At 40.5% G+C, this 15,558-nt stretch overlaps 1 protein-coding gene across 8 annotated transcripts in view; it reads right to left on the bottom strand.

The window, feature by feature from the left end:
• The window catches only part of EBF1 (EBF transcription factor 1), a 375,555-nt gene that overhangs the window by 30,939 nt on the left and 329,058 nt on the right, over positions 1-15,558 (bottom strand). For all 8 annotated transcript variants that reach the window (XM_081901052.1, XM_081901048.1, XM_081901051.1 and 5 more), the window contains exon 11: positions 10,028-10,116. In XM_081901052.1, coding sequence (XP_081757178.1) covers positions 10,028-10,116 — 89 coding nt within the window. The remainder of the gene's footprint in view (positions 1-10,027; positions 10,117-15,558) is intronic.

A 15,558-nucleotide genomic window follows, 5' to 3' on the forward strand; every position in this document is an offset into this window, starting at 1 on the left:
GAGTTTTCTTGCAGAGGTACTCAGAGGATGTTACTGTCTAAACGATTTATATCATTGTAAGCAAAATGATTGACTTTTAAAACAGAAAAAAGAGTGTGGGGGGAGCTGGTTATTGCCTTAATGAAAAAAAAATCAATGGAAGTAAAATGAAGACATGAGATTTTGTCTGAGTTGCCGTTAATACTACTGAAGAGCTATGGATATGAGAAGGTCAACAAATAAATTAGTCCAAGTGGTAAGAAATGAATGATTTGAGTTCAAATCATATTGAGTGCAAATTATTCACTGCCTATTACACCAGGTAATTTTTACCCATGGTGCCTCAATTACTGTTCCATAAGCAGTAGCACTGTTCCATAAGCAGTAGCACTGTTCCATAAGCAGTAGGGACGCGGGTAGCACTGCGGGTTAAACCACAGAGCCCAGGACTTGCTGATCAGAAGGTTGGCGGTTCGAATCCCCGTGATGGGGTGAGCTCCTGTTGCTCAGTCCCTGCTCCTGCCAACCTAGCAGTTCGAAAGCACGAAGTGCAAGTAGATAAATAGGTACTGCTCCAGCGGGAAGGTAAACGGCGTTTCCATGCGCTGCTCTGGTTCTCCAGAAGCAGCTTTGTCATGCTGGCCACATGACCTGGAAGCTGTATGCCAGCTCCCTTGGCCAATAAAGTGAGATGAGCGCTACAACCCCAGAGTCGGTCATGACTGGACCTAATGGTCAGGGGTGCCTTTACCTTAAGCAGTAGAACAGTTTTAAGAGCTGCAAGTTCCACTGAGCAACCTCCAAGTAGCTGGGCTGGGATAGCTGAGTTCATAGCGATGGATCACAAAGTGTGGCCCTCCATAGGAACCCTTACGAAAGAAACAGGACTGCATTCATTTGACCAAACTGGTTCAGCTTTCATGTGTCAGACATTAAAAACAGACCCTGTGTTTCGTAGGAAGGAATTAGGACCGTTGCCATATACTCTTTCCTCCACGTTATTATGACATCAAAATGGTAAGCATGAAGATCTCTTTATGCCCAGCTTAGTGAACTGTGCAATAGCTGTGTTTCATTTGTGAAAGCAACATACAGTATCTCTTGGGATTTCAGGCTTAAGCAGGCAACAATGAAGCTATATGTGGCTATCCTAAAGCACCAACATTAAGGGATTTCAAAACATCAATCTCACTCAACAAATGACAAGATGGAGCCTGTAGAAACCCTTTAGGTTTGGGTATACTTATCTCAAGAAACCTCTGTTGACGTTGACAATTCCAGAATAACTAATTAATGGACACTCGAAGAATGCAGTAGTTTTGAGAAAAGGATGCTAGTTCAGGGACAGTGGCAGGATGTCACTAAAGCACAGGTTGGGATCCTCTAGCTCACAAGCCAAATTTGCCCCGTTAGGCATCTCCATTTGGCCCACCAGGTCATTTCAGCCAAGCTGTGACCACCTGCCCTGCATCTGATGTTGTACACGGTGCCAGGTGTGGGGCCAGAGGATGGGGTTTGGCTATAAGGAGCTATGCAGGAACTTCCAATTGCAGCACTTCCAAAACACCTGACAACCAGCTGGTTGTCAGGCATTTGCACTTCGACAAATGTGAGGCACAGGGCATCATTATTACATCAGATGATTGAGCAGTGGGTGATCCCATCCACCTGTCATGGGTGAGGGAAGGTAAAGATGTGACCTGCTGGGCCAAAACAGTTCCCCAGCCCTGCCCTAAAGGGTGACTTCTAAGAATGAAGGATACCAGTAGTTAAAACATTTGAAACAATCATATCTGGTTTACTGAGGCTTGAATTGATTATTAGAGATGGGAAAAATTGACCAATCTCAACTTGAATTGGGCTAGGTCTTTCCCAACTTTTTGACAGAATTCTTGGGGAATGCTTTCTTTCCCATCCTTACATCTTATGTCACCTAAACTAATCTTATACATTGACCCTTATACATAAAATACTCAAGATGCAAGTCCCTGGATAATATGTCACCTTTGCATATTGCTTATGAGAAAGATAATAAACGATTGGCGTGAAATAATAATGATGATGATGATGATAATAATAATAATAATAATAATAATAATAATAATAATAAAATTTATTTATTTATTTCCCCAGCCACTCTGGGCGGCTTCCAACAAAACACTAAAATACAATAACTTATTAAACATTAAAAGCTTCCCTAAACAGGGCTGCCTTCAGATGTCTTCTAAAAGCTTGGTAGTTATTTTTCTCTTTGACATCTGGTGGGAGGGCGTTCCACAAGGCGGGCGCCACTACTGAGAAGGCCCTCTGCCTGGTTCCCTGTAACTTGGCTTCTCGCAGTGAGGGAACCGCCAGAAGGCCCTCAGCACTGGACCTCAGTGTCCGGGCAGATCTATGAGCTCCCTCACCTCAGTAACCCTTTCCCAAAAATAACCCTTTTCATTGGTTTTCTACTGGTTCATATGATTTTTGTGTACCCACTGACAGTGCTGAGTGAATGTGCATCATCAAATCGACTTCTAGGAACTGTAGTTTGGTTTCACCAGCCTTTATCCATTGTACAGCATCTGTTATAGTGAAAAACCATCTAGGAATTTACACCCCCTTCCCACAAACCAACCAATAATGAGAGAGGGTTTTAGATCTAGATGGGGAAGGGGACAAGAAACAAGAGGATCATCTGACCTAAACAGAGATGATATGAAACAAAAGGCTGCTTGGTTGGGTTATCCAGTCAATGAAAGTCAAGTCTCACTAAAAGTAATGCTTTGTAAGTGCATGTCTGTGTATGAACCTACAAGGTAGTTGACTTTGGGCATATGGTGTATTCTAAGTATACCCAGAATCTTATTTGGCATTCTGAGCTGGGGAAGATCTTCGCAGAGAAATGGCACTCTGTTTGTAATACAGCCAAGCACTAGGGACCAAACCAATTCATATTCCAAACCAGGTAATTACAATATTCAGAAATATCACTATAAACAAACTGGTGCTCAGTTGCTGAAATATGCGTCTGAGTGAAAATACTATTTGTCAAACACACATGAGAAGGGAAAACTTTCTCCTACATACACCAACACAGTCAACTGGACTTGGCGTATCACAGTACAATATGAAGTTATCACTTCAGACAGAAGTTTCAAGGAGGTGCCATTTTCCTGCCTCCCACCTTCTGTGTGTCGTAAAAAAAGACATTTTTTGTGACTTTCAGTCAAGATCTAAAAAACAAAAGGTGTGCGTGTCATTTAAACTTTTTTTGCTTTGGGTGCAAAATGTCTAAGGCCAATGTTCGCACATACAACACAGGCTGCCCTTTTGTCAATAGCAGTCAGTGGGGTGGCATGGGCAGGGCAGAGATGCTCACCTGGCACATCACTGCCAATCAAGGAAGAGGTCAGAGTGTAGTAATTGCTCCTAAACCTGAAACACAGCTATGCCCTCTTCTGATCTAGACTGGATTGGCTTGGAAGCATGAGAAGCAGGAAGGAGGGAGCTATTCTCACTACTTTCTTGAAGAAAATATGATCCACAAAGGTATTATTTGCCACCCAAAAGAAGCTGCTATTTGTGCTCATACCCATGCCACAAATCCAGTCTGGATGCAGAGGGGAGCACATAGCTGCTGTTAAATATATTGTGTAGTTTGACCCAGATATCAGGAAGAATGCACAATGAAGGTAACAGTTCATCCACATGAATGTGGGGTTTTTTTGAGGGGGGTGTACCAAGAGCAGTTTTAGGGGGGAAATTTAATCAGGAAGGGAAAGGTTTAAATCATGATATCTACCTGCATGAATCCAGATTCTACAACTATGCACTTAAAGTTATCGTGCAGTTAGAGCCTTTGAGCTACCATAATAGTTTCTTTAAACTGAATAGTCAATTAATAAGTTCAAGGCAATACTAAATTGGACTTGGCTGATGTGTCACTAATCCCAAGGGGATTTAAATAATTTTTAAAAGAAGCATATCAGGTACTTTTTGGCACACTCACACTAGCCTAACAGGATTTGGATTAATGCACCACAAGCGAGAATCATTGAAAATTGAATTGATTCAGGGGGAAAAATTGTTCCTCTACAACAATGCAGAACTGTGAAAGTCAACCATAAGAAACAGAGAGCATACCTAATGGTGTAAAGCAGGGATCATTCCTTATTATTAGCCATGGAGACAGAGGCTGATGAAAACTAGAGTCCAACAATACATGGAGGGCTAGAGGCTCCACATCCGTATTCTAATGAAACCCAACAACTGGCTTATCTCAGAAGTCTTCTGAAGCACCGTGTAACCCTTTCTGACCATCACTTTCCACAACAAGAAATGTCATTCTAACCTATTATTTCGCCCAGTGTTAGTCACAAATTGTGTATCAAAAGAGCTGTATCTCATGAAAAGCTTTTAGACCCCACACCTGAAATAGCAAAAGAGTGAAGCAGTCACTAATAAACTTCACTTGTTAAAGGGAAGGCTAAAACAACACAAAAATAAATAAAGACATTTACATATAATGCACTCGAACAACATTTCCTTCTCCACAATGTGACAAGCAGTTCACAAGAACCAATATACTTGGATGTCCCAGCATCTGAAACCATTTTTCAAGTATATCCAACTAGGTGCCAACCTGTAACATCCCTTTGCATTGAGCTGGAAACTAGAGATTTCATTTACTCTTTCCTACTGCTACTCAGCTGGTGCTCCTTATTGATATTTGCAGAGGACTAAAACGACAAATGCAGTATCTAAATTGCCTTATTCCCCACACATGGAAATTCCAAAACAATATTAATGTAATTAGAATAGATTGTGCAGCCTGCAGTGACTCTTGCTTGCATTTGTCACTCGGCTTCATCTGTGATAAATCACTAAGAGTGCACTGTATCCGAGGAGGGAATTTTAGGTCTCATTTCGCCAATGAACAACAGAGTGCCGCCACGTGACTGGAGTCTGAATTTCAGTTCTAGCTGGCGCACAGTTGAGCCGAATAGCATTTGGCACAATGCAGAGAAGAAGCGAGTCACTAAATGGCTGATTTACTAAATTATTATTGGATGAGCCTTTGCAGTTCCAACGGAAAGTGCGTCTCTTCATGGTGTGTTCAAATTGTTCTGTGTTTAAATATTCAGCATGAGGCTAATGTGAACTGATGAAGTGAGACTACAAACATTCACTTTCAATATAGGCAGAGAGACAGAGATGCAACATATCATGTGGCCTGCAGAGGTGAAAATGATTTATATTTAAGGATGCTGCTGCTTGCTTCTAGTACTTTAAGGTGCTCTTAATTAGCCTGGAGTTGGAATGAGCAAATTTAGGACACAGGGAAGGACACAGATACACACAAGAAAGAGAGAGAGAGAGAGAGAGAGAGAGAGAGAGAGAGAGAGAGAGATTCAACTAGGCTTCTTTAAAGCTACAGAATTCCAATAAGATCTGCTTCAAAGTCCATTTTTAGCCAAAGATTTTCTGCTTGAATTTTTCTCATGCAAAAAAAAAAAAAAAAGACTCTCCTTCCAAGAAAATCCAAAGGTGCAGTCAACAAACATGTTTGAAATATAACTCTGGTTTGTAATTATATGACTTATGCAAGGGGGGAGAGATAATTTCTTTACTGCCACCTGCTGGAGCTGGCAATAACCCTTTGTCACACTAAAAGAACAAGCATCCTCACTTTAGAGGACAGATACAGCAAACATTTAAAATACTGTGATCCGAGATACTTACAGTAGATTAGAATTTTTTATTGGTACTGTGTTGCCATAACAACATAAACGCAGCAGATGACTTAAGCTAAGCTTGCAAAGCAAAAGGCTGCTCATCTGGCAGTTAAAATGAATACAGTTCACTTCACAAGTTCCCCATATGGACCCTTAGTGTATGGTAATGAGGATACCATATGGTGAGAAAAGAAATGCAGAGAGAACAATTGTGCTCCACTGGATGGGTGAACTGGGTAGGAAGTTATGAGAAAACACAGGAGAGAGATTTGTCTGTGTGCTCTCTAGCTCAAGGGTTCTTTCAGAAGGGGATTCCTCTAGTCTTCCCTTAATCCACTTCTTAATGCGTACATGTACGGATGTGACAAAGAAGCATATTGAACATTTTGCGACATCATTCATCATAAACTGTCAGCGGTGTTTACAAATCAGCCCCGGATGATCTTATACATCAGTAATTCTTAAAAGGTAACTGTGATAAGGTTTAAGACAAAGTGCAGGGAAATTTAAGCACTCCTGACAAGCAGAAACATTAGTGGTAATCATTTTAGAAATGCTTGCATCTTTTCTGCATGCATGTTTGGCTGTAAATAATGCTGGAATGTATAACAGCTCTTCAAAAGGTAGGTGGGAAAGCGAAACAAATAATATTTCTCTCTCTCTCTCTCTCTCTCTCTCTCCCTCTCCCTCTCCCTCTCCAAAAGATAAAACAAGTAATTGATTAGAATCACAAAGAAGAATTTGTCACAAACACAACCACATCCGCACCGTACAGAATGTAGGACTAACCAGATCCTCAACCTGGTAAGACAGCTTGCTTAAGGCTGCAAAGTCAATTTTGTACTACACATGCTTCATAAAAGATGAATATAAATGCATTAGTTAGACACGGTGAGCTAAATTAGAAGGTCAGGCAGGGCTGGAAGGCCTGAAAAATCACACAACCAATGACTGTAATTACTCTTTTTTTAAGTCTATTAAGTGGTGTTGTTCTATCAAGGCTCAGGGGTATAAGACATGAAGTACAAGATAAAGTAATGTGTATTTATTACTCCCACAGGATCAATTTACTAGATATTTTCAGCTCCACGGAGCAAAATACACAAATGCAGCATTTGTTGCTTTCTTCAAAACTGTGGCATATACTTTTTGCCCCAAAGCACTGCTGCTCCTAGAATAAAAAAGAATTAGTTATAGGGGTAGTGGCTTTTCATTTGTTCCACCTTTTCACTGTGTACATGTGTGTGTTGGCATATACAGTATAAGGATTTTAAAATCAATACAGCCATCTAGCCAGTTCAGTCAAGGGGAAGGGCCATGTGAAAAGTCCTAGGTTGAATCCCCAGCATCAGGAATAAGGAAACTGTAGCCTTTCGGATGCTGTTGGGTTACAACTTCCAACATGCAGGATTATTGGCTATGCCTGTTGGGACTAAAGGGTGTTTCAATCCACCAGTATCTGTAGGACCACAGGTTCCCAGGCCCAAATCCCCAAGTATGGCTAGGAAATCCTGCTGAGACCCTGGCACTGGTGTAGCGTGGGGGGTGCAGGGGGAGCCGGCCGCACCAGGCGCAACATCTGGGGGTTAAGGGGCGCAAATCCACGGGTTAGGGGGTGCAAATTACTTGCCTTGCCCCGGGTGCTGACAACCCACGCTACACCACTGGACACTGGAGAGCTCCTGGCATTAAGGGTAGGCAATACAGTGACATTAGCTAGATGGACTTGGGATAAGGCACCTTCCTATGCTTCAATATTTGGCCAAATTGCTTAAGTGACATGGTCTAAACATACAGGCTGGTTTAAACATTACACCACTCTTTCGTATGTCGGTGCTCAAGCTGACCGTAAAGTTCAGCTTTATCCCTTGGAAAGTTTCTGTGTCCTTGTAGGTGGCTTGTGCTGCTATGGAGATTGTGCCTGCGACTGGGCCAAGCCACTGGCATAAGCATTAAGAAAACATTACAGCCAACTGCATGGGGCACTAGAATCATGTTTCCATTGCTTTAACTAGGCTGACAAAGCACACAAAAAAAAATGAAAAGAGTCTCCCACCTTCAGGAAAACATTGCAAAGGCACAGATTAATATAGCAAAAGGATCCATGTCGTTCTTCCTTTTCCTTATATATTAAAGTTTTGCCATGGATTCTAAATTACACCATCTGCTCTAATCGTTTGCTGAGTAAACACTGACCCACTTAGAAAATGCACTGGAATGTATACATATTTCTGCTGACCTTCAGAAAGAAAAGAGCTGCTTCCCAGCAATTTGTATATGACTCTGCCCTTCAGCTGTCGGAGTGTCACTGTTTTGGAGTAACCCCCGATTTTGGACTTTATACACTACCAAAACTAACCACTGATTACTTCCCGGTCTCAGTGTGATGACAACTGCAGCCACCCAAGAGAAAACAGTTGACATTTAGGAATTTCTTCCCACACCCTTGCCAAATAGTGAATCATCAAATTTTGTATTTGAGTATATGTTGTTCCTCCTTTACATCACTGTGGAAGTTAAATTGAGAAAGGAAGATGATTCAAAGGCCATATTAGGGGTAAAGAAAACAAGTAGGAACAAGGGTGAAACTAGGTAAGAATCCCTGATTCTGAGTAACTGCATTTGTGGGGTTTTAAACTAAATTTTAGGTGTAGTGCCTCATCTTGGCCCCATGCTGTGGTCCTGATCCAGACCAGATCTTCTTAAAATTTTAGTCACTAGAAAGACACACACTCCAGCTCCTAGGAAGAATTAAACTGACTCCTCCTACTGACAGTCAGCTACTTTAAATGGCAATCTTCTAATGTCAGCCAACTATTTTTATTTAATGGCAACCTAAAATATCAATAGTGTGTCAACGTTGAATCTTTTTAGAAATCAACCACTCTCTAAAGCTTAGACCATATTACCTGTAATGAAGTGACCAAAACTCTAACAAAAAACTATATGATTTAACAGCCATGCTTTCTCCTAGAATTCAGGCTTACTCACAACATCTGCTATCTTTATTCAGCAGCCAACAAATGAGAGGGATTCAGTCATTAGTGTCAAAAGTGCAGAAGGAGACAGGTGCCCACCTGTGCTGCATTCTATAAATGAGTCTTGAACTTCACATCCAACTTCAAATTCTTAATGTGTGCTAATTGTAGGCATACAAACAGAAAGGCATGTTTATTTGCTCATGGATTTAGTTAAACCATGGAGCCACTGTCAACTATAACCCCATTTAGGTTTCATGGGAAATGCTGCAAAACATTGTTTCACTTTATTTAGCCAAAAGAAAATATTACACTAAGGCACAATAAGCTTAGACCCTCGGTGTACTGGTCTATGCTTTTGTCATTTCCATGTTTATTGGAAAGATTTAAGTGCCTTTTGGCGTTTGGTGGGGTTTTTTGTTGTTGTTGTTTTGCCAAAGCAGTTTTCCAGTCACAATCCAGATTCTTGGTATTCAGATGTTCTACGTAATCAAATGCCACATTATGTTTACCTTGTGATTCTAAAACTACACATATGCCACCCCCCATATACAACTGCATAGATGTGTAGGCAACATTTCATGGGTGAGTTGGCCTTAGGCACTGAGTACACTAAAACTTGAAAATTACAGACCCTGCTATGAAGCTGATCAAGAGCCCTGAAGCTGCACTCAGAGGCATACCTCAAAAGCAATCATTGTAAGGAAAACCAAATGAACAGCCCATTACCCCTTCGATAAGTCCTTTGGAATTTACAACAAATAGCTGAACACGTTTGAAGCAGGCCCCCTTTTTTTAAAAAAAAAAAAAAAAAGCAGCTGGTGAATTAGTGGAAATTAAATAGTCAATATTAAGACTGAGGACAGATTGTTTATTTCTCAAAGGATGCAATGGAGGTATGTTTGTTGAGCCTCTGGGTTGTATTTCTGAGGTAGTAGTGCATATGAAGAATGATGGCATGTCATCTGGGATGAGGAATGCTTGAAGTCGCCACACTCCTGTTCTCATGTGCTTACCAGCGGTTCTGTACAGAGCCTAGGCATGTAGAAGCATGCAGGTTCTCCTGGTGTGCTATTTACCATGCAGAACTGCAGTATATAGATTGGATGTATAGAGTCTATACACATACAGCTTGTATGTGGCGCAGGCCCTGTGAACTGGGTCCTGGTCCCTGCATGGAGACTGAAGGGAGGCAGCTGGCATAATCCAACTTCCCCTCTCCATACATTGATCCTACATGACAATGATCTGGACAGTACCAAATGTCTCTTCTGAAAAAAAATCAAAATGCTGTTACCGACTTAGGCATCGAAAGACACAAACACACAGTCACAATCACTTTGGGCTGACCTTTGGCAAGCGTTCAGGGTCACCGGGGTGCCTTGGGATGACTTTCTGTAACCTTTGGAAACCATAGTCAATGGTGGGTTCATTCAGAGCTGAAACAACAAACATAATAATTATATCATAAGCAGTAGGACAAGGTGCAACATCGAAGAGTGTATTAAATTGCAATGTGTGTGTATGGGGGGTGGGGGGCAATCTGGAAACTATCACAGCAAACTCTCCCTTTGCTCCTTTCCATTCAAATCAGCAATGACTGTGAAGCTGTGGTTCAAACACTGTTTGAGGTGAGATGCGAGAGGCTTTGGTTGAGTATCTGTGAAAAGGTGGCAGCAAGTTTTGCTCTCTATAAACAGTTTTTGAGCAAGAAACAATTATAATCTGAGATACAATTCATTTGTTAAATGCTTTGTACCCTGCTTTTCAAGTTTTCCATTGTTATGTTGTTAGATGGAATCATTTTGATTGTGGATTTTTTTTAAAAAAAAGCAGAAGGAAAAGTCTCTTGTGCTTCCAGACAAACAAAATTATGTATATTTTCCTTGTGAAATACATGATGTGCTTTTAGGAAGAGAAATCCAGTAGCTGAATCCTAAAACCACTATTGGTTTATGCAAAGCTCACAAGAAATTAACCACATGAAGAGCCCTTAGGATAGAAGCAAATAAACAAATAAATAAATGCTAGTGTGGAGTTGTGTGTTAGGCACAGTGAAGCAGGGTGTGAGAGAATGTGGGTGAAAAAAGGGCAACCATTTTGGTGATTACAGTACACTGGGGTTTGGCATAGCATAGGGCAAGGATCCATCAAATGGATGCCCTGCCCTGCCCTGCCCTGCCCCACCTGCTAGGTTACCAGAATAGGTTGCTGGGGAGAGTTCCCATCTCAGTGTATACTGGAGTGGTACCCCTGCCCCCGGTAACCTGGAAGTGTGGCATCTGGCCCTCCAGGGCCACCCAACATAGGGCCAAGGGCCTTATTATGCCAGCTCAGGACCACTGCTGCCCCCTGGCTCAATGCCACCAGTGTGCCACTGCTCTGTTTGAACTGTGTCTACACCATCTCTGGCTCATCCCTACCTCTCTCCATCTTTGTATGCATCAGCATCTCAGAAGGAAGGAGGTCAAGTGAGCGACACAGCCCCACCACACAAAACATCCACTGTTGAGGGTCATTCTCTGCGCGCCACCCGAAGGGTAGAGGAATGGGTCATGGCAACACAAGGCAGGGCCTTCTCAATGGCTGCACCAATACTGCAAAACCCCTTGTATTGTAGGTGGCTGTCTCTGTGGTTGCCTTTTACCAGTTGATAAGTTTAAAAGCACGTCAAATGCAAGAAGATAAATAGGTACCACTCCGGCGGGAAGGTAAACAGCGTTTCCATGCACTGCTCTGGTTTCGCCAGAAGTGGCTTAGTCATGCTAGCCACATGACCCGGAAAAACTGTCTGCGGACAAACTCCAGCTCCCTCGGCCTATAGAGCAAGATGAGTGCACAACCCTAGAGTCGTCTGCAACTGGACATAACAGTCAGGGGTACCTTTACCTTTAAGGACATTTTTATAGTAGCAGGCTTTTACCCGCTGTTTTATTTGAGGTTACACTTAATCTGTGGTCTGTCCCTTTTGTTACATTTTTATTGTTATGTTTTTGAAGTATATTTATTGTTGATTTTTTCAATTGTTTTCTATGACATTGCAATTTTTGTTTGTGGTAAGCTACCCTGTTCATAGTTCATAGGCACTAGAATGGTGAGAGAAAGATATTTCTATCTCTCTATAAATAAGTAATAGACAAATGCACAGCTTTGAAGACCAGCCTTGCTATTATTCAAGTTGAAGATAAAATAAATCTCTTGCAGTTATTCTGGTGAAATTCCGGGCTAGCTTGTTACTTTGTATAGGTGAATAAATGGATTCATTTATAGACTCTTTTTTTGCCATTGTTTTTAATGAGAGAGGGATTGAATGCAACCTCTTCTACCATACATAAAATACGTTCCTTCATTCCCCAATGTCCTTCTATAAAATGTTTTTTTTTCCACAGATGGAAAAAAATATCAATACAATTTTCTTTTTTTTAAAAAAAAAAAAACTTTTAGTCTAACAGTCAGTATTTGTGTTCTTGACATCCATCTATACATTAAAAACAAAGTTAGCACATACTGTAGTTAAAATGCATTCCCATTACCCTAAATTTCAAAAGTACACTGAAAGTACTACCAACTTTAAAAACTGTATTAAATTCAAATAGGTCCCAAGGCTAATGGAAGCAATTTGTGTACCAACCCAAACTGACTGGCCTACTTTTCAAAATACAGGTATGATAATCTCATGGTTTTAAAAGGACATTTAAATTGAAATACTGTGAATATAGTACATAATTATACCAATAGCACCCTTTAACTTGTCAGCTTGTAAATCTAAAAGGCTATCAATCATTTCTAAAGAGGAAATAAACCTTAAAATTCTTTGATTGACTGTGCTTACTTTTTATGGGGTTTTTTTTAAAAAAGAGATAGAGAAAGAAGGAAAAAATGGATTAAAGTGGCCAGAAATCCATTTACAAAAGTACATTGTTTTACATAGGTGAGTAAAAAGCCAATAATTACATCTCCAAAAGACATCTAAATCAAAGTAAGTACTTTCACCTCACTTATGTATTTTAAGTTGCGTGGAACTTCAGGCAACTTTTTTATTAAAATACTTTTTAAAATGCAATGCTTATTGAAGTAGCTAATAGAATAGCATTTTCATTTAAGGTAATGTAATCATTTTTGCAAATATGAGATTTAAGCCATTTTCTCCTATCTAAACAGTAAACTTTCAACCTGTCTCTTGTGTGAATTAACTAAAATTACACCCAGGTGTACAAAATCTGTCTATCTATGCTAGTGTATGAGTTAAGGCACAATATTTATTATTCTTTCCATTTTATGAATTACTACTTAAACCCTTGAGGAAGAACTTTCTTTCAGATTAGACTTGAAGAGTGGAAGCCTTGGAAGCTGTTTATGCAGTCTTTTGAAGCAGTAACTCGTAAAATCCAACACACTTTACAGAAAAATGTAAAATCAGAGCTGGAGGTGAAATTATTTTCATGTTTCCAAAATTGTAACTTAATTTGTCATCCATCTTGCTTTAATATCCTTAAGAAAAATGTGTCTTCTGAACGAAATAAATTGATAACTCTTATAAATATACAAAGAAAATACAAGTTTTTGGATCTTCTATTTTGTTTCAAAATCAGAATTAAAAGGATTGTCTTTTTTTAAAAAAAAATAATTCACATAATTAGCTCCTGCTGTATCAATAAAGCTTTTGAATGTTAATTGAAAGACCTGATATACAGAAGGGTGGAATCTGTATCTCCAGCCAGGCTGCCACCTTACAGCTGAATGATCAACACTTAATATCAGCAATTAAAAGAACCTGTTCAAATATCATGAGGAACTGATAGCTTAGGGTAATCTTGGGAAACCCGTTCAGATGCAGTGGGAAATAATTGAATTAGACACATTATAATGTTATTATCTGAGGAAAAATAAATATACTACATAGAAGCATAGTGGAGATACCTCAAACCCCAAGACGAAGGACAAAGCTTGGGGTTTTGTTTCACATGCAAGAATGGTTTCATTTATTTATCTCTTTCTCTCCCTTCTGCTGCTTCTCATACATTTTTCTCTATTATTTTAGTTCAACCCCTCTCCATCCATCCAGCTGCTTTAAAATACTTACAAAATTGCCTCTAAACATCAAGCATTTGAATTATACAACTAGCACAGAAAGCCTCTTCTTTTCTTCCTCCAAACATGCCCCCCTCCCAGTTATATTTTGAGATTAATAATTCTCAAGAAATAACACTGTAACTCTGGAACTTATAAAATGTTTTCAAACCATGACATAAGCATAGTTTTGATTAATAATCATAATAATAATAATAATATTGTTTATACCCCGCTCATCTGGTTGGGTTTCCCCAGCCACTCTGAGCAGCTTCCAACAAAATATTAAAATACAATAGTCTGTCAGACATTAAAAGCTTCCCTAAACAGGGCTGCCTTCAAGTGTCTTCTAAAAGTCTGGTAGTTGTTCTTCTCTTTGACATCTGATGGTAGGGCCTTCCACAGGGCAGGTGCCACTACCGAGAAGGCCCTCTGCCTGGTTCCCTGTAACCTCACTTCTGGCAGTGAAGGAACCGCCAGAAGGCCCTTGGCACTGGACCTCAGTGTCCAGGCAGAACAATGGGGGTGGAGACGCTCCTTCAGGTATACTGGACCGAGGCCGTTGATGTTGATAAAAATGGGTGTTGATTTGCGCACGTGCACACACACACACACACACTTCATATACTGATTTTATTTTTGCTAACTTCAGATTTGTAAGTTCTACCTTGAGAAAGGAATAATTGTCCTAGAATAAAGTGAACTGAACAAGGAGTATTGATAGGCCAACCAGTGTGTTGAAAAAATGTGTGTTGTGTAACTAAGGGCTGCATTTGACCATCTCATCCTTGGTCTGCAGGACCTGTGAAAGTCCTGTCAGGATGGTCTTCATGGTTTTTGTGTTCATGACAAGACATCTTTCTTTTTCCAGAACACCAATATTATGGAAGAGGCAAGATGGTGAGGACATAACCGGGGGGTGGGGGGGGGTGGGATGACAGAGAGTCTTCACACCTTCACAGGACTAAAAGGAAGCCAATGGAATTCTATGGCTGGATGTCAGCTGTTCAGTGTTTGGTTAACAGTGAAGTAAACTTTTCAACCATTATTGAATGTTGTTCTGCTCACACAGAAAAGCTAAGCTCTAGGCCTAACAAAATGGTAGCTTTAGATCCCCGTAATTAAATACACATGCATGAATTAGGGAGGCTTTTATAGGTTTCTAGCATGCTCATTTCAATTAATCAAATCTCTTCAAATCCCACATCATTGGGTATTTCCTGTACTTATCTCTTCCATTCCACATGGAAGACCAAGGCAACCCGTCCAACAGGCACACAGCTCATCATAAAGGAACTAATTTTACTACTATGTCATGTCTCTTTTTCCTAAGTGCTACTTCTCACCTTTCTGCTTATTAACTAAATTGACATATTTTCTATTTCACACAGAGGCCTTTAAAAAAACACGAAAAGCACTCTTCTATGTGGTAGCTAACATCAAGACGTTTCCCACCCAGTCCAGAGGATTGATATGGTAAGCAGGTGGTATACTTAACAGGGCCTATAAGAAAAAGCTGCCACATGACTGTGTTCCTTGACATCCTTCTTTCACATGAGGTTGTGACATGCAGTACAGAAACCCAGAAGTTTAGAAGAAACCTGGATGGTTTCAGGGTTCAGTACTACCCAGGTATGGAACCTGGAGTCTCCTTGGGAGGAGCTGAGGGAGAGAGCAGACAGGCCCTCCAGCAGACAGACCCCCATGTTGTCAATGAAACTGAGGAGCAGCCAGATCAAGACATTCTTAACCCAAACCAGAAGTCTCCACAATGGTTGCCTGGGTTCCTGGCCAGCTTTTGTCCTTGCCCC

The sequence above is a fragment of the Podarcis melisellensis genome, assembly GCF_964234715.1.
Source record: "Podarcis melisellensis genome assembly, chromosome: 2".
Taxonomy (NCBI): domain Eukaryota; kingdom Metazoa; phylum Chordata; class Lepidosauria; order Squamata; family Lacertidae; genus Podarcis; species Podarcis melisellensis.